Raw genomic sequence first — 24,121 nt, 5'->3', positions numbered from 1 at the left:
CTATTGTATTAACTGATAATGCTATATGAACTTATTCATATAGCATGTTTTATACAAGTTACCAATGACGATAAGGAGACTGATTGTACAGTGTGTGTTTTTCTTTTGCCAGCTCTACAACATTTATGAATTATTGTATTATTTAAACAATGAGCTCAATCCTAATCATCTTTTTACATCATTCACCACATAGGATTCAAGTTTGTAGTATAACCCTCCAAAAAGGCACATGATTAGTAATGATTACACCACCTTGTCTGACAATGATGAGTACGACTCAAGTCTCATGTATATTTTTTTATGGATTGTTTATATAAAAAAGAATTAATTATCCAGTTTACTTATTCTGTGTCCTATATGTCACATGATCCGTGTTTGAAATCATGAGACGCTGACTTTTCTTAAGAAGAGACGAACAGGACCACTTCAAATAGTGACAGTGACTCTGCTTCTTTTGGTGGTAAAGTGTTCTTTTTGGAGATCTGAAAGTCAAAACACTTACGAGCATATAAAAAAAAGAAGGTTTTACAAAAACAAAACAAACAAAGTGAAGTTTTTGTGTAAAATGTAATTAAGGTATAAAACCTGTGCACATTGCATGGAATGTAATGTCAGATGGTTAGTAGCCTATAATGCACACTGTTACAACTTATTATCTCATACAATAAAAACACAGGAGATAGGCAAAAAGACTTTTCAGAACTGTGTCCTATTCGAGTACACTTCTTGAGTAAATATACTTAAGCTGTTTCCACTGCTTGCTGGCAGGTGTTTGCATATTTTCCTGAATGAACCTGTGGAGCAGGGATGAGCCGGTGCAGACAGCTCTGTGGGTGTGCTGCTGCTCTCTGACAGCAGATGGGCGTTGCCCGGCCAGTCAAATGTCAGTTGCCTTCACTGACACGCCTCCAAAAGGATGACTTCCACTCAAGCAAACTTGGGACGTTAACCGTCCAGGAAAGACCCGCCCTAACCGCCCACACGCTCTATTTTGACTCGTTCTGCCGCTTGGCAATCAACCTGTATCCCATGTGACGTCAGAAGCAGCGCCACACCGGGGCTGAGGAGTGGGTGACGAGGAGCGATCAACACCACCAGGAAAAATACCAGGAGCGATAAAATGCACGGACGACAGCGGTCCGCATTTGACTGTCAGTGAGGCGTTTCAGCACTTGGAGGGCTCGATGTTAGCGCGGGGTTTTGGAGAGCAGTAGGTTCATGGAGTGAAGGTCCTCTGTCAATTGGAGCTGTCTGGTTTTTAGCCAGTTGGCTGCAATTCCAGGGATGGCTCGCTGAGCTAACCTAGCTAGCTAACCGTTAGCCTACCCATTTAGCTATTCTGGTCAGTGTGTGCCTTCGTCTGCAAGGGATACCTGCTCTCAGCGCGTACTTAAATCGGATTTCTTGTCGTTTATCGAGGATCTGAAACAGTAAGCCAGCCTATGTGGATGGACAGTTTTGACTGCGGCTTATTGTCACTGCGCGGGCGTAACTTACACAGTGTTGGTTTCGGGGCGGCTAGGCTTGTACTCGGCCGGGCAACCAGCAGAGGGATTGTACCAATGTGGCCGTGGCAGCCAGCTGTGTCCCACTGTCTCCGGGACCGAAGTCATTAACGTGGTATCATTTTTTTTGACAAGGCTGAGCGACAAAGAACCTTTAAAGTGTTGACACACCGAAAGTCCATTAACTTGTCACGGTAGCTTGGTTACAACGTTAGCAGCATTTAGCCTACAAGCTAGTGAGTGGTTAACGTATCCAAACTAATTTGGAAAGTGCATCACATAAAATGGTTTTTAGCATATTTGGTGATCACCTAAGTTCCTTGCAGACATTGCAAAATGTGCGTGATCAGCTCACAGTCCCTGTAGCCTGAGGATTTACTTAATATTTTGACTAACGATAAGCTGTCAAATATTTAACACCTGACAGCAGCTTTGCCATAGAAAGGGAGGCCAGGCTCTGCACCAGGCAGCAAGACTATCAAGCTCGATTTTCAGGGTCTGGATATAACTTGCTGAAAACGGACTGCTTCACTGAAGGTGTTTTATTTATTTGATACTTTGTGTGAGGTGTAGCCCGGCGCCCCCTGTCAGACGGGCTTTTCAGCTCATGCAGTGATGACTTTAGACTCCATGATGGCTTGTTGCCTGAGTGAGGAGGCGAAGGAGTCCAAACGAATCAACGCCGAGATCGAGAAGCAACTCCGGCGAGACAAGAGAGATGCAAGAAGGGAGCTGAAGCTACTTCTGCTGGGTAAGCCTGCATGATCTAACAGTGGCAGGGCTTTTTTCCACTATGCTCAAACCGCACCACAAAAAAACGATTAGTGCACAAGTAGTTGTGATTTTATTGCACAGGTTTTGCATGCAAAATACAGCACCCACAATTGTCCATGCCACATTACCCAGGTCACCACAGGATTTACCTGTGATGTGATATGCAAACCGACATTCCGATCTGTTCCAGTCTAACAGTGTGGTGGCTAACTGCAGCAGCTGAGCCAGGAATTTAAACAATTTAGTATTTATTAGGTGAACAGTTCATTTCATCATAACCTTAAACCGAGATTTGTGGGTGACAACTCTTCTTTGTCTGCAGGGGCTAAGGTAAAAGTCCTTTGACATTGACTGTGGGATTGATGAAAAGTTTGTAAACCAGTAACACAACCACTCACATAACAGAGGAAAGAGATTACCTCCAGAACCTGATGATGTTCATCTACTAGCATGTACCTGCTTTGATTGTTGAGGGTATTTGTCTTCATTGCAGCCAATTTAGACTTGATTTAGGCTTTTGGGTAACGTCACAAATTCACAAAATAACATCCATATAGACAAGAGAAGTGTGTGTATTAAAGTTAAAGAAATTTGAATTATATAGATTATGCAGCTCCCTCTTGTTGATGCCATTGCTTTTAGTCAGCTTCCACATCACCATAGTTCCTTTAAATATGGTTTATATATGAAAGAGAGCTGGTTTTTAATTAAGTCTGCTAGAAAGATGGCACTCTCTCTGGGTGTCTGGGTTGGGAAGAGACCTTCACAGAGGTGGCCTGCACTGGGATATAACTTTTCTCCAGAGAGTTAGTAGGGCCATGTACAGACTAAATTTAACGTTTAAAGCAGAGTAGCACAGCCATTGTTCCCTTTTGATCTTGCTTGCAACATGAAAGTGACAGTATAGTTTTGGTTACACAACAGCATCATAATACCTGTCGGGGATTTAGCGTCACACTAGCTGATACTTTAGAAACCCTGTGGTTTGTCATCATAGTTGGCTGAATACACACTTCCTGGTTTTAAGGATGCTGCCACTTAGCTGCATCAACATCCAACACCGAAAGGCATAACAGCTTAAAAGAAATGATTTAAAAAAAAATGTAGTGTTACTGTCAGAACTCGAGCAAAGTTTCTTGTAAAGTATTATGTGTGTGTGGTGAATGGGTAGCAAGATCCATTGTAACCTAGTAACCTTGGTCTACAAAAATATGTCTGAAGAATAGCTCTGAACCCTAACTCCTTATTTTTTTCTCTCATTTGACATATGAAAGGTAAATAGGAGCTCATGTAGTGTTAATTGTCTTTGCACACTGACTTTGAATGTTTGTCCTCTTCTCATGAGCTAATTGACTTCAATTCAGTTTTACTTATATAGCGCATTTTACAATCAGAAATTGTCTCAAAGTGCTTCACAGAAACCCAGAGCGTGAGACCCAAAGCCTGAACCCCCTTAAGAGCACTGTGGCAAGGAAAAACTCCCTTCAACTATAACTTCATAGATGTGCTGTATATCCTTATGAAGTACACAGAAGGCTACTGTCAGAAGGTTAAATGATTAAAATTGAGGTGGATAATGTGAATGAGGAATAACACATCACACAGACAGAGAGGGGAAGTTACAAGAAAACAGCAGTTTTTCAGGTAATGGGAGTTCGAAATGTAAGATGTGGGGCAGTAATGAAATCCAAGGCAGGAACCACCAGTGGAGTCAGCCATGGGGTAGGAGAGAGTGAAGGGGCAAGTAACGGTGACAGTGGGGAAGACCACACTGAAACTGCAGGTTTAGTAAACACACAAATGACATTGGTTATTTGACAGACATGTTGCCAAACAATGATTATAAATACAAAAAGAGTTGCTGGCAGAGAGACGTGTGGATATTGTCCAGCTTTTCCTGCTAACAGATTAGATGGTAGGACGGTGACTCATTAAAAGATATTGATTTGGAAGACATGCTCTTTCCATTGCTGCAAACCCAAGTTTCTCACTTGTTTTTTTTTTGTTTTGTCTGAGCTTATGGTGGGAGTCTGTTGTGATATTACGTAAGCCTGAGTAAAGGAAGCTAAGCTATCAAGCTACAGTGCCAGGTTTGTGTGCACTCTGGTTGTCTCGCTTCATTTGGAAGCCTTTTATGGTTCTTTCATCCTTATATAGACCCCGACAGTAACTTTTTATTATGTTTTGGCTGCATGTGTATTAAGCCTTGAATCTTTCTCTCTAATGGTATGTGCCTTTTTTGAATTATTGTAGAATTTTAAATGTTGTGATGAATAACAAAAGCTTAAACACATTTTTGCAAACAAGTGCTTCTGGTAGAACAGAAACAAAAACTGACACACATTTGTTAATTACTCTAATGTTAAATTGCATAGAAAACTTTTCCTTTGAACTTGAAATTTGGGTTAATACAGCATGAAATGCTTATTTGTTACCTAAAAAGAGTATTTTGTCTGATGTTTTATAGGAAGGCAATTATCCAAGCTGTTTATCAGCTACAGGCCGTCTTTCCTCTGTGGTGTGGTTATCTAGTACATGGTGGAAAAGCCTGGGTCAGAGGAGTGCTCTGCCGCCTGCTCTGTTGCTAATGAAAGTCACAAGTAATTAAATGTGTACAGCCGGAGCTCAGGGAGCTGCTGTAACAACACCAGTTTGTGAGCCTTCTTCAGTAAATAGGAGCTTTTTTTTAATGTCGGATCGACTGTTGTAGATCATTTTTACATATAATTACAATGTCGGATAGGTGCACATGTTTCCTGGGCTCCTTCAGTGATTGGGTTGGACTATTAACAGGGTTGTTCATTTCTTCATCGGTTTTCATAAAAAACACATCTTTTCTGGTTATTGTAAAGTTTTGTGTTCTTATGATATGCTTTTGTCAGAATCACAGCTGTGCCTTGTAAAAGGTAAAGCTATGGGGTGTGTGTGTGTGTGTGTGTTGATGTCTAACAGCTCGATTATGTTCACCAGTTAGTCACCAACACTGTCCGTCTGCCATTTGGTGCTCATGAGGTTATGTTCACTGGTGCTCAAATCCAACATTCAACATTCTGTACACCTGATAAGCTAAGGCACAAGGCAGTGCAGGATATTTACCTGAATTCATAATTGAAATGGGAGTCAGGATACTGTGTATGTGTGTGTATATATGTGTACATATATAGACATATATGTGTGTGTATTGTATATGATACACTCACTGAGCACACACTTCATCTGTCAATGCACGCACCGCTCAAACAGGTCGGTAGTACCTGGGTTAATATGTATTTGTTTTTTGGCAACACCCAAGGATGTCTCATGCATACAGCCTACCTTCGCCTATTGTGGTTCTCTTAGTGTGTCTTACAGTAAGCCAAGCAGATAAGTTCTACGTTAGCCGTATTTATTTGTATCCCTGTTAGCTGCTGCCAAGGTAACAACAGGCATGGCGGGATTTTTAGAAATAACGAAATTGCAGACAGTACAGATGAGCACCCACACACAGATGATAAAATGGCTTAAAAGAGACTTGAAAGAGAGTGTGTGTTTGCACACACACACACACACACACACACACACACGTACACGTGGTAGAGTTGTGGGCCATTGCAGGGATGCCCTCTGGCATCCCTGTTATCCTCATAGACACAATAGCACTGCTGAAGGCAGAGTTGGCAGATGCTTTCCTGGATCCTCACTCCCACAACTGTATGTCTAACAGCACTGACTGACAGTCAGCCAAGGTTGATAATGCTAATCATCACCCACGTGAGCTTATTCCCAGCCTGACCTGGCACACTGGTGTGATGGTGCCAACAAACTCATTGTTATTGTAGCCATATTCATACTGAAGTGGTATTCTACCCCATGTGGAAGTCACATGTACCTATAGTTCCATTACACCTAGATGCAAATTGTATTTTAACAGCTCACAGCTTTCAACCTGGCTGTACATCACAACTTTAAGTGGGATACTGACTCTTACCTAGAATAAGAATGATTTAATGTTACATTAATTGTGACTGCATTGTAACATCATTTTAATAACTGATCATTTTACCTTCTCTCTTGATTAATTGGTTGGTCTATGAATTGTTAATGTCACATAGTTTCTTCAGGCCCATTGTGAGATCTTTCACATGCCCTTTTTTATTAGAACAGCTGCCCAAAACATTAAAGTCTGATAAGGTTTCTTTTACTACGTAAAAGCAGCATAAGTACATTTTCACAAACAACCTGTTGCTTACTGTTTACATTTGCACTGTAGTGTATTTCTAAAACTGGGTCTGGATGTAGATTGTTTTTTTTTAATTAAGAAGATTGCAGCAGATTGCAGCTTGCAGCTTATTATTAAGACTTGATGTATCCTTCCACCCAGGAAAATGTGTCCATAGAAAAGGACACAAAGATAATTTATCAATCCCTGTCTTCTCATCTTTGAAAAGATGTGTTTGTCCCCATGTTACATTATTGCTTTATTACACTAAGCAGTGCATGGGACAGATTAGCATCTGGCTGCCAGAAGAAGGTAATGCATTAACTGCTACTTAAAATGAAGTCATCAAATGTAAAGGGTCATTTAGGTTGTATCATCCACTTTTTAACCATTTTGTTTTTTTGTTAATTTATTTTAAGTGTTTCAATAGTCATAATTGTGTCTGTATGGAATAGAACCACTGCTCCTTACGTCCCGATTTTCAAAAGCAAACAAAAACAAGACTGTTCGGTCCTTTTTGTGCATGTACCGACCCAAATGTTTTTTTTTCGCCAGAGGTGTATGTATTCAATCTTAAGCGCTTGCACAGGCTGGATGAAAAATTGAGTTTCACAGTGTGGTATGAAGGCAAGACAGGTAGGTGTTTGTAGTTCTGCACTGTTTGTCTGGTTGGCTCTGTTGGTTAAGCAAACTGATGTTGACACACCCAGAGTTTCGGCAGTTATGTGGCAGTCAGGCCTGTGAATGACTGCCCAGTGCTTCTTATGTCACCGCCTGTCTGTCATCTCATGCTGATGATGGATTAAAACCTTCTAACATGACCTTCTATTTTCTTAATTTTTAGATGTATAGTTTCAGTATACATACATACATAGATGACTGGCTGTTTGAGTTCAGACAGAGAAACAAACTAAGCAGCTGTGTTGTGGCACCTGCACAAAGAGTCAGTTTCAGTTTGTCGACTGACTGTGACAAACTAATAACTTGATGTTAATAGGATTTGAATGACATATAAGAAGCCCTTTGTTTCATTAATTGTATGACTTGGTGGATGTGTGCGTGCATACATTCACGTTATAACAATCAGACTGGACAAAGGCAAAAGTTCTTTTGCATGATTACATAGCAACACATCAGTGGTGGGCAGGTTTCCAACAAAGTCTTGGACTAGGAAGAAGGAAGTGAAGTTGAAGACTGATCACAGTTACTTGAGGGATCGCAAACTACAAAACCCTGCCCAGTGGGAAACACTGCTGTTCTAACACAACAAGCATTTTGATTAAATGGGAACCAAAATAGGCAGAATGATTAAATTGACATCTAAGTCCTTTAGAAGGAAAAGTATGCTGGGAATTTTCTCAAAACTCCAATCGAAATCCTGTGCCTGCTGCTCCCCCCCTCTCTGTCTCATTCTTTCTTTCAGCCAAGTTCTAGATGTGCACTTACAGTCTTCTTGTTCCATGCAGACACATTTCAAACATCCAGATTCAGCACAGGAGCTACATGGGTCCCCATACTCCCACCCATTCCTTTCAGTAACTCTCGTATTAAGAAGGCATGTAAAAAATGACGGTGATCTGAAGTGAGCACATGAAGATGAACTGTGGCGTAACATTGGATGGTAGAGGAAAGGGCTGGCAGGTGTAAAATATGTGTCTCCCATAAGTTTCTTTGCTGTAGAGATTTTAGATTATCTAACTTTCTAAGGATTATATATAAAATATAATAATAAAACCAGAATTGAGCAGATAGAGTAATGATATCCTTTTAAGAAACTACCATATTTTCGCGACTATAAGGTGCACCTAAAAGCCTAAAATTTTCTCAAAAATCAGCCGTGCGCCTAATAATCCTGTGCGCCTTATGTATGGGTTGAGTACCTGAATACGTAGACTATGTACGCTGGCAGCACGGTATTGATATGCACCACGGTGCATGAGAAGTCGGCTTTCACTGTTGTTCTCAGTTGCCATGGTAATGGACAGAAACTTCTGCCTATAATCATTTTTAAGAGAAAGACGCTGCCAAAAGAAAAGTTTCCAACAAGAGTCATCGTGAAAGCCAATCTAAAGGGCTGGATGGACAAGGAGAAAATGAGAGTGCCTCAGGGAGGTTTATGTAAAGAGACCGGATGGTTTTTTTCTCGCATCACCGTCCCTGCTGATCTGAGACTCCATGCGCACACTCGTCTCACCGCCAGTGTAAAAAAAACAGGTGAAGCAGATGAATTCAGAGCTTGCTGTAATCCCGGGAGGGTTAACAAAAGAACTCCGCTGGACATTGGCATCAACAGGGCATTAAAAGTAACGTTGCGAGCGGCGTGGGAGTGATGGATGGCAGCCGGCAAGCTTTCTAAACAGCCAGCCGGCAACGACAGTGACAATGACTCTGACAGTGAGAGGGAAGCTGTTTATTGTACATTGTTGTAATAAAGTTCGACTAAACTCGCTGTTTTGCTTCCGTTACCCTATTTGGGTAGAATGTATGTTTTAGCGTAGCATGCGCCTTCTAATACAGTGCGTCTTATGTATGTGTTGAGTACATAAATAGACCCTGTAATTGAGACTGCGCCTTATCATGCGGTGTGCCTCATGGTCGTGAAAATACAGTAATTAAATTAAACAGATTTTATCCCAATTTTTTTTTCTTTTAATTGATAGTATCTGTTTATTACTCCACACTTATTGCAGCTGTTCAGGTAACCAATGGCAAAAAGGAGTTGACATGTGGAGGGATTTCCTCCACACACACACACACCTTCCTGCAGAGGGTGTGTGAAAAGGAGCCGCTAAGGATACAGTAACTCTTAGCAGCTGCACGCAGTGTCTGCGATCTACTATAGAAAACCACTGTTGAATGAAGTAGACTGCACTGAAAGCAAACTCATGCAACATTTCAATTAAATAATCAAGTACCCCCAGGATGTGTGTTTAAGTACATTTGTACATTTCCAACTTGGAACCACTAAAGCAAGTTAGACGGTGGATTCTTGGTTTCAAACGGTGTTAACTCTTCACTTGCATATTGTGCACGTATGATGAATAAAGATATGCAGCTGTAGAAAATTCTCTTTAAAATCTCAATACAAGACACATATTCACCTAGAAAAAATAACCTAACTGCATTTAATAAAAATAAATAAAAGTTGATTGCTGACTGAAAAAATATAAATGCGGATGCTGGGATATACAGTGCTGTGCTGTGTTTACATTTAATTGATAAAGCCACTTCAATGCGACAGTAGAGTAGCTCAGTTGCTTTTCTGCGGTAAGTCTTTTTTAAAGCAATCAGTTGACTTGAATTGAATTCATGTTGTGCCTCCATGGAAGGCCAGTTTAAACCTGCAAAATTAGAGGTCTAGCTCTTATAAATCTCAGGAGAGTTTTAGATAAGTAGAAATCTTTTGTGAGAAGGGTATCCATAACTGTGTAAATGTAAAACAACTTTTAAAAAAACCCATCTTCTACAAACTACCTTTGACCCAGGAAATAAAATTCAGATCTTTGGTAGAAGTACAGGTAATGCTTGGGCAAACGACAGTTGTTCAGTTTATGCAGTCAGTCCTTCTTCACTAAGCTGAAGCTTCCTGTTTGATCTGCATGGAGAAGTTTTAAGGAATCATTTACTCAAAGTTATTATCTCCACCACTTTGTCACACTTTGCTTGTTCTTCCTTTGTCTCTTGTCTTTTTGACTCTCTTTTCTTTTCAATGTGGATGCCAAACTCCGCATTAAGGTATTAGACTTGGCCTTCACCTGCCTGACCCAGTGAAATGTATCTGGTTCTGTATTTTCCAGTTCTTTTAGAGTTAATGGTTATTCACCTGAATGACTAATACCCCGATGCAGGTGAAATAAAGTGATTTCTGCTACAGTTAATGGTCGCAGTAGTGTTGTGTCTTGGCTTGTCCTCACCTCAGCCCCTTTGACTTCTCTGTTGGGGGTTTTAACAACTGCTGAAACCCCTAGAGTAGGTGCTTCTACTTAGTCAGAAATCAGCTCTCTTTTCATCAGCACACATCTTCTCCTGCATGTTCACCTGTGAACAGTTGCCAGTTGACTACTTTGCTGTTTAGCTACTGCACATTAAACAGAATCCAAACAGGCTAAACAGTCTGGCCCTTACTCATCAATACCACTAATAAAATCCCTATAGGAAAGTCTCACCACACAGCAGCCATCCTGGCAATGCCCCCAGGCAGTTATTTCAGCTTAACAAGACCATGCCCCTGTTTACACGAAGGGGAAGGAGCCCTAATTACAGGACCAGGGCATAAAACTGCATATATAAAACCACCAGGCAAAGCTGGATAAAAAAGGCACTTAAAGTTGTTTAAATGTTAAGGCACAATAAGATTTGAAAACCCTTTTTCCATCGACTAAGTGTGTCCATGTGTACATTATTTTAAAATAAAGCTACTTTTATCATTTATTGTTATTATATAATCACACATATTGGTATTTGCTTACTTGTATGGTCAATAAAACACTGTAGCAGCAAGGAAAAGATATGCAAGTCTCTTAGCTGTATTTCCGTCAGTGCAAAATAAGCTGAGCTGACATAGCCGATAGCCGAAATGTTTCAGTAAAAAAAGATGCAAAGTATAGTTCAATTTAATTCACTGAGGAAACATTAAAATAAAAGATGGACTGGGGCTTATTTTTAGCTTTTAGCAGAGTACCACAGACAGCCTGCAGTGAGTAAGAGTCTCACTGTGCCTGCCTGCTTGCCTCTCTTGCTATGTCTAGTCTTGTGCAGACAAACGCCTTAATTTATTAATTTTCCCGAGACAAACTTATTAATATATATGCTCAAGGTGTGTAGTTTTGATGCCGTTAAAGTCAGCTCTGGAGCAGACTCACTTGTTTATCTGGCATCGCACACTGTTCCTCTGGCCTCCTGACATCAGTCACTGTAGAGCAGAGACCATGTAGCTCATCTAACAGATCATCATACAGTTGTTGTTATATTTATATATATATATATATATATATATATATATATATATATATATATATCTTTTTGAAATTATACCTAAACATCATCTCTGCCTGAGGGCAGACTATGTGACAATGGCTCAGGTAGGCTGTCACATAGAACCTTGTGGTACAAAGTGGGATTACACAAGGCTGCAAACGGTAGTTAACGGGGTTAACGTAAAGCTTATTGACTAATGTGTTATTTCTGGTTCAATTCTGACTGGGGCCTCTCTGTTGGGAGTTTGCACGGGTACTCTAGCTTTCTCCTACATTCTAAAGACGTGCTTGTTCGGTCAGTTGGAGAATCTATATTGCCCATGAGTGTGAATGGTTTGTCTGTGTATGTTGCCCTGTGATGGACTGGTGACCTGTCCAGGGTGTACACAGGTTCTCATCTTTAGATAGTTGGGATAGGCTCCAGCCTGGTATGGCCATTATTTTTATATGTGTTTTGGCTGAAAGAAAGGATGTTGTGGGATTTAAAAACCTTGTTGTAAAAAGTTGCATGTTTGTCTGATCTCGACAGTTACACACTGAAGCCTATCAGCTGGTGCGGTCTGCCATGTATTTAGAAGTCCAGGGCAGGAGTTGCCATGGGAACTAGCATTGCCCCCTCAGGAGTAGCTCCAGCAAGTGTACAGTTGTTGTTTTTTTTTCTGTCCGTGAGAAATGCTTCTGCTGGGTTTTCCAGTTAGGCAGGAGAACAGTGCTATCTGTTGAATTAAGCTGATCATGCCTGCAGGACATGCCCCTCTCATCTGGATGTCTGTGTTTGGAGAATTCAAATTCACATGAATACACACATGCTTAAAAAGCCAACACAGCTCATGTATGCCTTCCCTTTTCACAGCCTTTGTTTTTCAGCTTGTCTTTATTAAAGTTTATTAAAGTCACTTCAGGAGCACCGAGTATGGAAAAGGAGAGCAGGGAACATGTACACTCAGGATTTTTCTTTCTCTGTCCCTCACTACCCTGTAACGTCCCTCTCTTCTGTTCAGCTCTTTAGTCAAAGAGAAAGTGAACTCTCCACTGCTGTGTCTTGACAATTGCTATTTATGTCCGTCTGTCAAAGACATACTCTGTCTGAAGGGGAAACTCCAATGTTGCCTGACCTGCCTTCCACAGTGAAAGATCCCGTCTGGTTAGAGGGCAGGCAGTGCTCAGGGCACTCTTTCACTGTACACTCAACTATACTCTTCAGTCAGCAAGAGTCAAACTTGTGTCTTGTCACCTTTGGGCGACATTTTGTTTCACTCTGCCTGAGGAATACCAGCTGTACTTCAAAATCTGTCACTACAGTTATTTTTTGGTAGTGGAGCTGTAAAGATTATGAGCATTTGTATTTTTTTTTTTTACAACCACCTAATAGTACCAACTCCCTCTTAAAGTACTGTAAGAGATTTAGCAGAACCTATAGACTACTGAATGGCTGCTATCATGGCTTTCTAAATGGCAGTGTTTGTCATTACACCATTTTTGTCTGTTGCTTTGGCCCTAATTTATAGTTCAGCAGGAATAAGTCCTTAACATGGTTTCCATTTTTGCACTTGTGATTCCCCTTTCCAGGAGGTTCTTGTATTTGAAATTATATTTATTTAAGAAAAACATCGAAATCTTTGGCAAGTATGAAACAAGACATTCAAAGAAAACTGTCAGTTGGAGCCCTAGTTGAGTTAAGTACAACAAAAACGAGTGAAAAGTACAGACCAGAGAGAGTATGTGTAGCTAAAACTGCAATGACTCAGCCCAGAGTGTTGGGAAAAGTGAGATTGAGAGATGAGTGGTGAAGAGCGCAAGCATGGTTGTTGAGGAAGAAAATAGGTTGTGGAATGGGGGTGGAAGAGAGAGTATTGCTCTGGTTATGGTGAACATAGATGTTGATTTTCGCTTAGTCTGCTGCCTGCCTTGTCGTTTTAAATATTCCTCTTTGGTTGATGACCACAGTGTACATAGTTCTGATGGTTTCATCTTGACTCTGTTGTCTGCCAGGCCTGGAGTGGTAGTTTGCTCACAAAATATGTCCAAAAGATGCAGAACCTGCTGGGGACAGTCCAGTGGAGAACTTTTGTGTGAGAGCATGAGAGTACTGTGGGGTTATGTGTCATTTTCTGGCCTGTGACAATTTGTGTAGTTATGTACGTGAGTTTGCATGATGACTGATGCAAAGTTGGGGAATTGAACTCAATGTACCCAGGATTTGCTTAGCTGAGGTGAGCCATGCAGCCCTCATGTGGTGACCACTGCCAAAACAATCATGATATTGCAAGATTACATTGCACATCCAAAGACACTAGAACCAAGATAACAAGACAATGGTTAGACCACAATTATACCAAAAAAACATCTGTCTTTTTTTTGTTTTTGTCTTACCTAGTGTCTCTTAAACTCACAATTCTTGATCACCAGAGTGACATAGAGTACGGCCTGCATTGGTTTAACAGAGCATGGTTTGGCATTGAGGTCTGGATTATCGCCTGGGGTCATGACAATGTAGATTTCCACTCGGTGTTATGTTTTAGTACCAGAGTGTAGGTGGACAGACGAGGTCAGCCTGTTGCAAACACAGACCAGTTTATTACCACAAAAATATGAATTATGTATAAAAAAAAAAAAAAAAAAAAAAAAAAAAGCTTGCCTCTTTGGCTAACTGTGAATAGCTTAGCACCACCAAGGTCTTTTTATTCTACTGCTCATTTACAACAGACATTTTTTTATTAAGTACATTGTGATTTTCTTTGTAAAATTTTTTTTTTTCGTGGGCCACAGCAAGTATAGTGAGGAAGACTTCATGTATGCATTTTTTCACCTGTTTCAGTGGTTGGCTAACCACCATTGCCCTGTCTTGCTTTCAGGCACTGGAGAGAGTGGCAAGAGCACTTTCATCAAGCAGATGAGAATAATTCATGGATCAGGCTACACAGATGAGGATAAGAAGGGCTTCACCAAACTGGTCTACCAGAACATTTTCACCTCAATGCAGGCCATGATCCGTGCAACAGAGACCCTCAAGATCCCCTTCAAGTACGAACAGAACAAGGTGTGTACCGTCGAGAGTGAAAATGTTGTTCACTGTTAATGGATTCAGTCTTCACCAACACAGCCCAGATAAAACAGGTTTTAGTCAGCATAACTCTTTAATAAAATGCCTACAGATGTTTGTCTTAAGTTGTTGATTTATTCATAAATGTGTTTTAATGAATGATGTCTCATGAGTCAGCATTGAACGGAGCTTTGAAAGTTTAAATTGTCACATATTCTACTTTGAAATGCCAGACCACTAACTGCACTTGATTACTCACTTCCATACTTGTGTGTCTGTTATTTTTATGCAAACTGCACATTTATATACGCTGTTAGAGGTGGAGCTGCAGTATAAAATGTTTTTGATAATACCATGGCCTTTCTAAACTCACCTCAGTATCATTCACTTACTTTAAAGAAATTTAAAATTGTATTTATTTCAGACAGTGACACGCCGTTAATAGTGTCCCTTTCTGCTTTCTTCTTTTAAGAACAATGCCCTGCTGGTGCGTGACGTGGACGTGGAGAAGGTTACTTCATTTGATCAGCCATACATTAGTGCGATAAAGATGCTGTGGGCCGACCCTGGCATCCAGGAGGCGTATGATCGCAGGAGAGAGTATCAGCTCTCAGACTCAACCAAATAGTATGTATTTCATTTGTTATTCTACTTGAATGACCGAGTATGTTTGTGTATAATTGTTTAGACAGTCTTGGTGCTTAAATACACCTGACTGGAGGAGGAGCAGATGAGGTCAAACAAGGAAAAAAACATGTTTACAGTTTTATAAGTTATTGCTAATGTTATCAATTGTCAACTTCTGTTAATCAATTTTAGTCTGCTATGTTTCTTTAAACAGAGTTAACACTTGGGGAAAAATAGAAAGTAATGCATGGTGTATTACACAGTAAAACAGTAGCTTATTTGTTTTTTGTGTGCACCACTGGCCTTGTACTCTTGAGACAGTTGGTTTGCCTTCATATATTCTGTCACATATTCCCTCCTCCTCCTTCGCAGTTACCTTAGTGATTTAGAACGAATAGCATCACCAGTGTACGTGCCCACTCAGCAGGATGTGCTGCGGGTTCGAGTGCCTACCACCGGCATCATTGAGTACCCGTTTGACCTGGAGAATATTATCTTCAGGTACTGGTGTCAAGAGCTGCCAACGATGTCACTGGTTGGCTAGCTGGACAACAGTTGGTCAGCCAGTTGGAAACTGTCGATGCTGCTATTTCCATCTACCCTGTGCTGCACACCGGGGGCTCGGCACTTTTAACATGTCCCTGATGGTATGCTCTCAAAGGACCCTCTTCAAAAACAGGCCCCAGCTTTCCTGTCAAGATTGAGCCATTTTTATTTACTTTTAGGCTATCTTCTCTGGAGTGCTAAATCATCCATGTGGAGTCAAGTAAAATGTCCACAGTGACCACTTTGACAGGGGCAGAAGTTAAATCTGTGGGCTATTTTGTCTTTGGGAGCTGCCATCAAGGATGAAGCTGAATTTCTAAGAGAACATTTGGGGAGTAGTGCTATGAAATGTCACGTAATCCCCTCATAACTCTTGGGAATGGTCTTCTTTGGTCGTTACATCTGGACTGATGCACTTGCTTTTGGAGGGGGTGTGCTTTATCTGCTGTTATGCTTCACTTTCCTTTCTGTCTTTTGTTGTGCGTCCTGTCTCTAGCTATCTAAGTGATCTGGATCGTATCGCTGAGCAGTCCTATCTACCAACTCAACAGGATGTGCTTAGGGTTCGAATCCCAACCACTGGGATCATAGAATACCCTTTCGACTTGCAAAGCATCATTTTCAGGTAGAAGACCTACACTGCTTTGACTAACTGCAATTTTGCTCTCCATTCCCCTGAAATCTGTGTCAAATGCTTAACATGTTTTTTTGTCCCCATTCGTCCATATAAACCCATCGTTACAGATTACAGTGTACATTAACTTTTACCGTTAGATTCTAAGGTGATTCGCACAAAATTCATCCCCTTTCATTTATATTTCATTTGACAGCACACTGGTTATGACAGAATAGCCACTCAATTGTATTTGTGTAGGGCAGCCAAACAAACTTACATTGTACTCTTGATTTGGGTGTGGCCAGTATCTTATTTCATGCTGCATACGGCACAGCTCATCTGCCTCTATTCAAGCAGTGCTCAAACATTGTTTTTTCTGCATTGACTAAAGGAAAATATTTCAACCAGTACTGTAATATGCCATGGAGGCTCCATACTACTCTACCATAGATTTTTAAACTTGATACCCCAGGGGAAAAAAACAACTTATGTTAGTGAGAGAATATTAATCTGTTGCCTTTTTCAGTGGAATTACCCACGTAAAAGAAAAAAACCTGCATATGCATGTGGGAGATATTATTTTGATCATTCAGTCCGAATAAACAGGAAATGGGATGCAAAAGAGCAGGGGAATGACACAGAATAACTGGTAATCGATATACATCTGTGTTATAACTGCAGTCTAATTTGGTGTAATGAAAGGCAGTCTAGATGAGTCATTGTAACATAATAAAAACAGTGTTATACTGTAGAGTCTTACCTATTTTATCTGTTAAGCTCAGAGATGCAGCCTTCAGGACACTACACACTCACTGGCTTTGGACCAGCCACAATTGTGTAGAGCAGCTTCCCTTCCTTCTCTTGCAAAAGATGAGGAGATAGAGATGGACCCAGGGAACAAGAGTGATTACAGAAGAGTGCAAATCGATAGGAAGCCATCATGTCAGCCCCCTCCTACGCTTGGCAAGGCTAGAAATAACTCTGCTTGCAATGAGGCTGTGTTGAAGTGGTTCCCAGCAGCCCTGCTGCAGCTAGCCAATAGGCTCTGCTCTGCATGGCTGTGCAGCTGATGGTGAATCACTGCATGCTCTCAGTGACATCAGTATTGTGCGATGAGACTCAAAAGCTTAATATGAAATGGCAATGAATGTGAGGTGTCCAGTTTTAATGAGAGAAGAGTGCGATAATTGAGCTGTACGAGAAAGTGTTGTCACGTTCCTGTAATTAAACATGGAGTACACTCGATGCCGGATGAGAAGTTTGCCTAGCTAAGTATGTGGATAGTAACAATCACATGTGAGATTATACTGCTGCTGCTTGCAGTTGGCAAGCTTGAAGCTGCAACAAGGAAGCCTTTCATAGACAAGCATCTCCATTAGGCTTGCTTCCTTCTCTTTTAATTGGCTTTTGAAGTCACAGAAAATGTCATTTCACTTGGTTTATCCAGCATAGGAGAGCTTATGGAACTAAGTAGGTCACTCATCCTTGCTAGAGGAAAGAAAAGGAGGTCGTCTGATGTGAAGGAGTTTTATTTTAAGTTGTCTTCTGGAGGACTCCATTTATCAATGCTGTCTCTACTGATGGCAGACGCACCAAGTTCACCTTTGTCTGATCAATGTTTCACCGTGTGGATGTCAAATGATATAGAATATAACTTGAAATCTTCTACACAACTGCAACTCAGAAGTTTAAAACAGTCACCCTCATTTTGTCATTTCTGCCCCGTTCAGTTTTCTTCTAAAATTAATCAAAGTTACACATTAAAACGGAAGAAATGGAAAACCAGTTTATCCTTCATGCAGGTCTAAGAATTAATAACCACGTAAAATGTCTATCTGATCTGCTTTTTTCATCTTCCTACATTGTTTCCTCTTGGTTCCCCTCCTTAACTGCTGCTGCTCACATTTTGCATCTTGCTTCACTTGGAAATATTTTAAGTCTACATCTGAATGTTCACATTGGAATGGCATTGTTTGTATGCTCATACATGCATTCTGTTTTTTTTTTGTTTGTTTGTTTCATTTTTAAAAAAAAAAAAAAAAAGCTTCGCTCTGTCCTCCTTGCTTCTCATTGATTCTCATTTCACAATTCATCTGTCTATAGTCACAGTGCAAACGGGCTGTTTGGCTTAAACTACACTAGACTCATTGGATATTATTTTTGAGGCAAACTTCTGTAGTAAACACATGATTTAAAATACACCGTAATCTCGATGTGACATAAAAAAATTCAAATTTGGTGACATTTTCAAGCTGGAGGCCCCTTTGCACTGCTAAATGTTCTTGGAAAAATCATTCCTAACCTAAAGTGACCCAGATTGTAGTCTGAAGCACTTCTTGGTTCCCTCTATACTCTGTTATGAAATAATTAATAATTGAAAATAAATGTGATTAAATTTAACTAAAGTGAAATTTTGAGCTAGTGATTAAAGTGCATGCCCCCCTCTTGTCAGTGAGTGACTGATTTTAAGCTAATTGTCTTTTTTATGTAACACTTCTGCCCTTCATCTCTTCCCATCATGCTCCTCAGAATGGTGGATGTAGGGGGTCAGAGGTCAGAAAGGAGGAAGTGGATCCACTGCTTTGAGAACGTCACCTCCATCATGTTCCTGGTGGCACTCAGTGAGTACGATCAGGTCCTGGTGGAGTCGGACAATGAGGTAAGACACCAATGGTTCAGATGATGAATTTTTAACTAACATTTTCAAACTGTATTTATATTGAATGTCTAAATTATGTTATATATATACTTGAAATCAATAACATGTTCACACTGAACAAGATGGTTCTGTTTACTTGGGTTGACTTCTTGCATTCACTCTGGCTTTTTTTAATGTGTAGATAGAACTTGGTTTGAGTTCTATCTACAGGGAGAACTTTTTTCTTTTTTCTTCTTTTTTTAAGATAAGAGGAAATGGAGCATTCAGACAGGCATCATTTGGGCTAGCTCTATATGTACACAATTATTATTGATTATTGGCAAATCTCACATGAAACTGAATAACAGTCTTGTGTCTGTTTACTTCTGAGATATTTTGACCATGTTGCTGGCTTTGGCTCCTCTGACCGTTTAGATAGAATTATCCCTAATAAAGCTAATGTGATCAGCCACTGCATGCCCTCTGCTCCTCTCCGACAACAAACCCTTTCTCTGACCTGGTCATATGATGACTGGGCTTCAATACACCAGACCCAGCTGCCAGCTTGACTCATTACATCTTCTGTACATCCAGTACAGTTTCATGGTCAAGAGTTTATCAGGGTGGGTGTGGTGCCCTGAATGAACAGACGACAACATATGTTCATTTTTGCCATCTGACACATTTCCTGCTTTTAATATGTGTTTGGTAAGAAGTAGTAGGCCACAGCAGACTATTCAAATGTCATTTCTTAACCAAGACAACCCTCAGCAGAATTTAAGCTTTACAGTGTGCAGAGATTATCCTGTTGTGATGACAGACTCCAGTCTGAGACTTTGACCCTTCAGTGCAGTCAGAGCCTGACGGGATTGTTTTCAAACATCTTTGATTTCATCGGATCAAGTCTGGCCAAGACTAAACTGTAGGAGTGGTGCTGGCAAGCAGATGTTAGATAGCAGCGTTCATTCTTAAGTAGTTTAGGTGAGTCTTGCCACACACTCATATGTTGTATATGTGGAACTTGTCTGGATTAATGAACACAACAGTGCGGTTAATGTCAACTTTGAAGCTGATGGAGAAACTCTATTGGTTCTCATCAGTTCTCAGTACCTCTTAACACCATCCAGCTGCAGGCTATTAGAGACAAGATAAAAGTTATGCATCAGGGAAAAAGTCAGATCACAGCTAAGCTTCTCTATGAAGGTAAGCAACAACATAAGAAAAGAAAATTATAAAAAAAAGATTGACTAAATTAATGCTAATTACTTCTTTATGAGGCTAGAATTAATGAACCTTGGGTAATATTACTTGAGTGAATGTTTGTACGTTTATGTATATGTGATTATTTTTCCATTTGTCCTCCTTTGTTTCCGGTAGAATCGTATGGAGGAGAGTAAAGCTCTGTTCAGGACCATTATTACATATCCCTGGTTCCAAAACTCCTCTGTCATCCTGTTCCTCAACAAGAAGGACTTGTTGGAGGAGAAGATCATGTACTCTCACCTGGTGGACTACTTCCCAGAGTTTGATGGTAATTGTTCTCCACTTAATAGTTTGTAGGATTTTTTTGATTACCCCTTTTACCTTAGAAGCAAGTAAATCATCATCTAAATCATTTATAAATGAAACAGTTTTTATAAACTATAAACTCACAGTCAGTGTAATTTTTTAGGATAGAGTGACACCTTGTGGTTAAAGGCTGTACTGCAATAGATACCTATATCATGACCATTCATAACAAAGTCCAATCACACCTTCCACAACAGTCATAAGTCAAATACATCACCTACACCTAAAGTTTTTATTGTGATTAACTGATAGAATTGACTAAACTAGAATTAACTGTAAGTTCAGACATTAACATGTCATGCCCTGTCCCTGTCCCAGGTCCCCAGCGGGATGCCCAGGCAGGCCGGGAGTTCATCTTGAAGATGTTTGTGGACTTGAACCCAGACAGTGACAAGATAATCTACTCCCATTTCACCTGCGCCACCGACACGGAGAACATCCGCTTCGTCTTTGCAGCCGTCAAAGATACCATTTTGCAGCTCAACCTCAAAGAATACAACTTGGTGTGAAGGAAAACGAGGGAGAGGGAGAGAGCAAGCAAGACACCTGCAGCCCCCCCACACACAGACACAAATTGCAGAATCCACTTCTAGATATGCATGAAACATAACACTGCTCAAGGAGATGAGTATTAGATGCTTCATACAAACCGTACAAACAGTATCCATGTTTGGTCCCTTTTTTCCCACTCTGTTGGTTTTGAAGGAGTGGCTGTCTGTATTGCAGTTCTTTAAATTGCTCCCCTTGCATAATTACACTTAAAACACACTAAAAGATAACACTCCCTCCATTGGTCCCCCTCTGCAGGGGTTTTGGTCTGCTCCTTTTGCACCTCTTGGCATGACTCACATTTTTATTTCTTTACACTACATTATCACTTGTGCTTGTGTGTTGGAGGTGGGTAGAGGGCCTTCTCTTTGTAGACTACACTTGGACAAAGGGCTCTCTCCCGTACTTATTTAACCTGTGCATGCTACACACTACAGCATGAGGGCGCAAGGCCAGGCTGCAGTGCCTGGACTCTGCTTGTCTGCAGAGGGGATACCTAACTTGCAGTGATAGGAATATATAAACAGGCAGTGTGGGGGTGCAGTTAGGTACTTTGTTCTCCTGCGTCTTGAATTGTGTATTTGATGATTTTGTTTAGCCGGCCCCAAATCGGAGCGCAGAAGCTCTGTTGAATGTAAATAAAGTTTTCATGCTGCTCACACAGAGTGAGGGCTGCACAGAGACAAAGACATGCTCTCTGTTGAAGTTGGATGCTTTTTCTTGGTTATATTATTACTGCTGTGGTTCTCAACTTAAAATTGACTACACAAACCTTTACAGAAGACGCCACTTTTCCCTCTACACTGCCCCTCCTTTTAAAATGTTCACGACAGCACTACCAGTATTTACATACAGTACATCAGCTCCTCTGTAATTTTGAATCACATTGCCAAATTCAAACCACCCATGTTTTTACTGTAAATATAATTTTACGTAGCCAGTATCCTCTTCAGAAACTACAGAGAAAAAAAAAACAATCGGAAACGTTCATTGCCAAAATCAGATTTCTCTTGTCGGTTTATTCAGATGTCAACAACATAACTCACTGTGTGACATTTCTTTGTCTAATCACACATGTAATAACAGTACTGTGATTTCTTTTTTTCTTTGATGGTGAGAGTAATTTTCCTGTGCACAAAGTGTGAATGATGACACCAGATTAGTACAGTGCAATAGTCAGTTGTTGATGACAAAGCTTTTTGCGCTGCCGGTTCGCTTCAGTTGGTCCATCCAAACGGCTTCTCTCTGTAATCACCTTTATTCTCCAGCCAACATTTGATAAGTGGTCACAGATAGTGAAGACAGTAAATAGTTCTTTTTTTTGTATGTCTAATTTATCAATCGGATCTACATGTTGTTGATACAGTAAACGTCCTCCCTAGTTCCAGCTCAAATTTTTTCCAACCTTGTGGATGGGAGGAGATTTTATACTGCTGTAAAATATCAAAACTATTTTATGGACAAGTGTTCTATCTTTCTAATGATACTTCATATATTTAGTTGTCGCAGTTCTGTTTTGAAATGCCTGACAAAGGAAAACTGTTTCCGGTTCAGGTTTGTGCTTTATGCAAATAGGAAAATGACAAAAAATACTTAATTGTTAAATATTTACTGTTCAAGGATGCTTGCTTTTTTTTTTTTTTGGAAGTTTTTACAGATATGCGTTGGCTCTTGGTACCAATCCCATATCGTGCGTCTTGCCTGATAGTTGTGTAAATATTCCATTAAGCTGAGAGTTGACAGATGGCTATTTTTGTCTTCACAATGTAATTCAGGTAAGTTTTCATAACTTTTTCATCACAAGGGCTACTCCTAGCAGCTTTGGTAGAAATGAAAGGACTCTATGGATGGCATAGAGAAAAAAGGTGCAATTAATTAACTTCGGGGAAGGGAGTGGGGCGGGGAGGGGGGTCTGAATGAAGTGTGTGTTGACATCCTGTTGAGAGTGATGGCCGCAGGTTCAGTGAAGGGTGGGGTGGGGATGCAGCAGTCCAGAGAGGCCTACACAACATTCCTGAAGGACGTCTGGTGGCTGTTTGGCTCTTATTCAGCTTTTTTGCCTTTTAGAGGAGAACGGCCAAGTGGTGTTTCCTGAGGTGCAGAAGCACTTTTTATTTTTAGTGTCCAAGCTGTTGCACCTTACCGCACTGTTGCTCCTCCTATGACCTGACCTTTTTGGCTTCATTATAGTTTCCACTGTGTGCTTATGCATATTTGCCTCTTCATTGGTAGTGATCCCATGTTTGACTTTGACAGTGTTGTGAGTCAGAAATAAAAGGGAGTGCTGGGACAGTTTGACCTTTATGTGCACATTGAATGAGCTGGAATTGTCAGATTAAACATCAAAGAAATTTTCTGTACACTCTGATATGCTTCCACTGTACTGGGGGATAGTTTGGTAGAAGGTGTGTGTCAGATTTCCTACGCTTTAGGGGGAATCTGTACACTGCGATGCAAAGTGCCATTTGTTATGATGGTGTTAAAGAGCTCAGACATAGTTTTACTTTGGTTGCAGTTTTGTTTTCGGTAAAATTTTGGTGCTTCAGCAAACATTTAAAGGCCTTTTTTGTCCCATGTGACCCCAATACAATTTCAAAGATGGCACAAATATATATATTTTGATGTGAGGAAGAATAAGCTAAGAGCTTAGAGAGGAATTTTGTGTTCTGCTGCACTGCTGGGATACCTCGGTGATGTCCGTTTTAACATTCTCAGCATGGCTTTCAGGGCGTCTGCTCGGCTCTGCCTGAACTGTGGCTCACTACCTGAACAGCAGGCATGTGCTCTCTTACACATTTCCTTATAGATGAGTTACTGTCCTGCAGACTGACTTGATTCAGCTTCTATTGCTTGGTCTTTGTTCAGAGTCAAATGGCCACGCTGAGCTATCAGAAGAGCTTGGTGTTTAGAAGTTTTTGTTTCATTCCACACAGAATGCATTTTTTTTAAATCCAGTACAAAATACTGTGCCAGGCAAAAGACAGGAAAGATGATTTTAAAAAATATTGTTAGAACCGAACCCAGATCTCTGAGGTAAAACTTTTGATTCATGTTTATTTCTTTTCCAGATGAAGCTTTAG

The 24,121-nt window shown here is 40.5% G+C and overlaps 1 protein-coding gene across 2 annotated transcripts; it reads left to right on the top strand.

Annotated features, from left to right (window-relative positions):
• The first annotated feature begins 2,120 nt into the window (after positions 1–2,120).
• Positions 2,121–23,621, top strand: LOC114435068 (guanine nucleotide-binding protein subunit alpha-11). Of its 2 annotated transcripts, none has more exons than XM_028404593.1 (7): positions 2,121–2,256; positions 14,309–14,493; positions 14,969–15,123; positions 16,166–16,294; positions 18,815–18,944; positions 20,301–20,454; positions 20,811–23,621. In XM_028404593.1, the coding sequence occupies exons 1-7, from the start codon at positions 2,121–2,123 to the stop codon at positions 20,999–21,001; spliced, it is 1,080 nt and encodes a 359-aa protein (XP_028260394.1). In that variant the 3' UTR covers positions 21,002–23,621. The 2 variants fall into 2 exon arrangements, with proteins under 2 accessions (XP_028260394.1, XP_028260395.1); XM_028404594.1 differs by lacking the exon at positions 16,166–16,294 and adding an exon at positions 15,496–15,624 and having other exon boundaries at positions 20,811–21,001.
• The last annotated feature ends 500 nt before the right edge of the window (positions 23,622–24,121 follow it).

This window comes from Parambassis ranga, chromosome 4 (genome assembly GCF_900634625.1).
Source record: "Parambassis ranga chromosome 4, fParRan2.1, whole genome shotgun sequence".
In the NCBI taxonomy this organism is placed as follows: Eukaryota; Metazoa; Chordata; class Actinopteri; family Ambassidae; genus Parambassis; species Parambassis ranga.
Note: the sequence above shows the minus strand (reverse complement) of the source record. Positions and strands in the feature narration are given on the sequence as shown.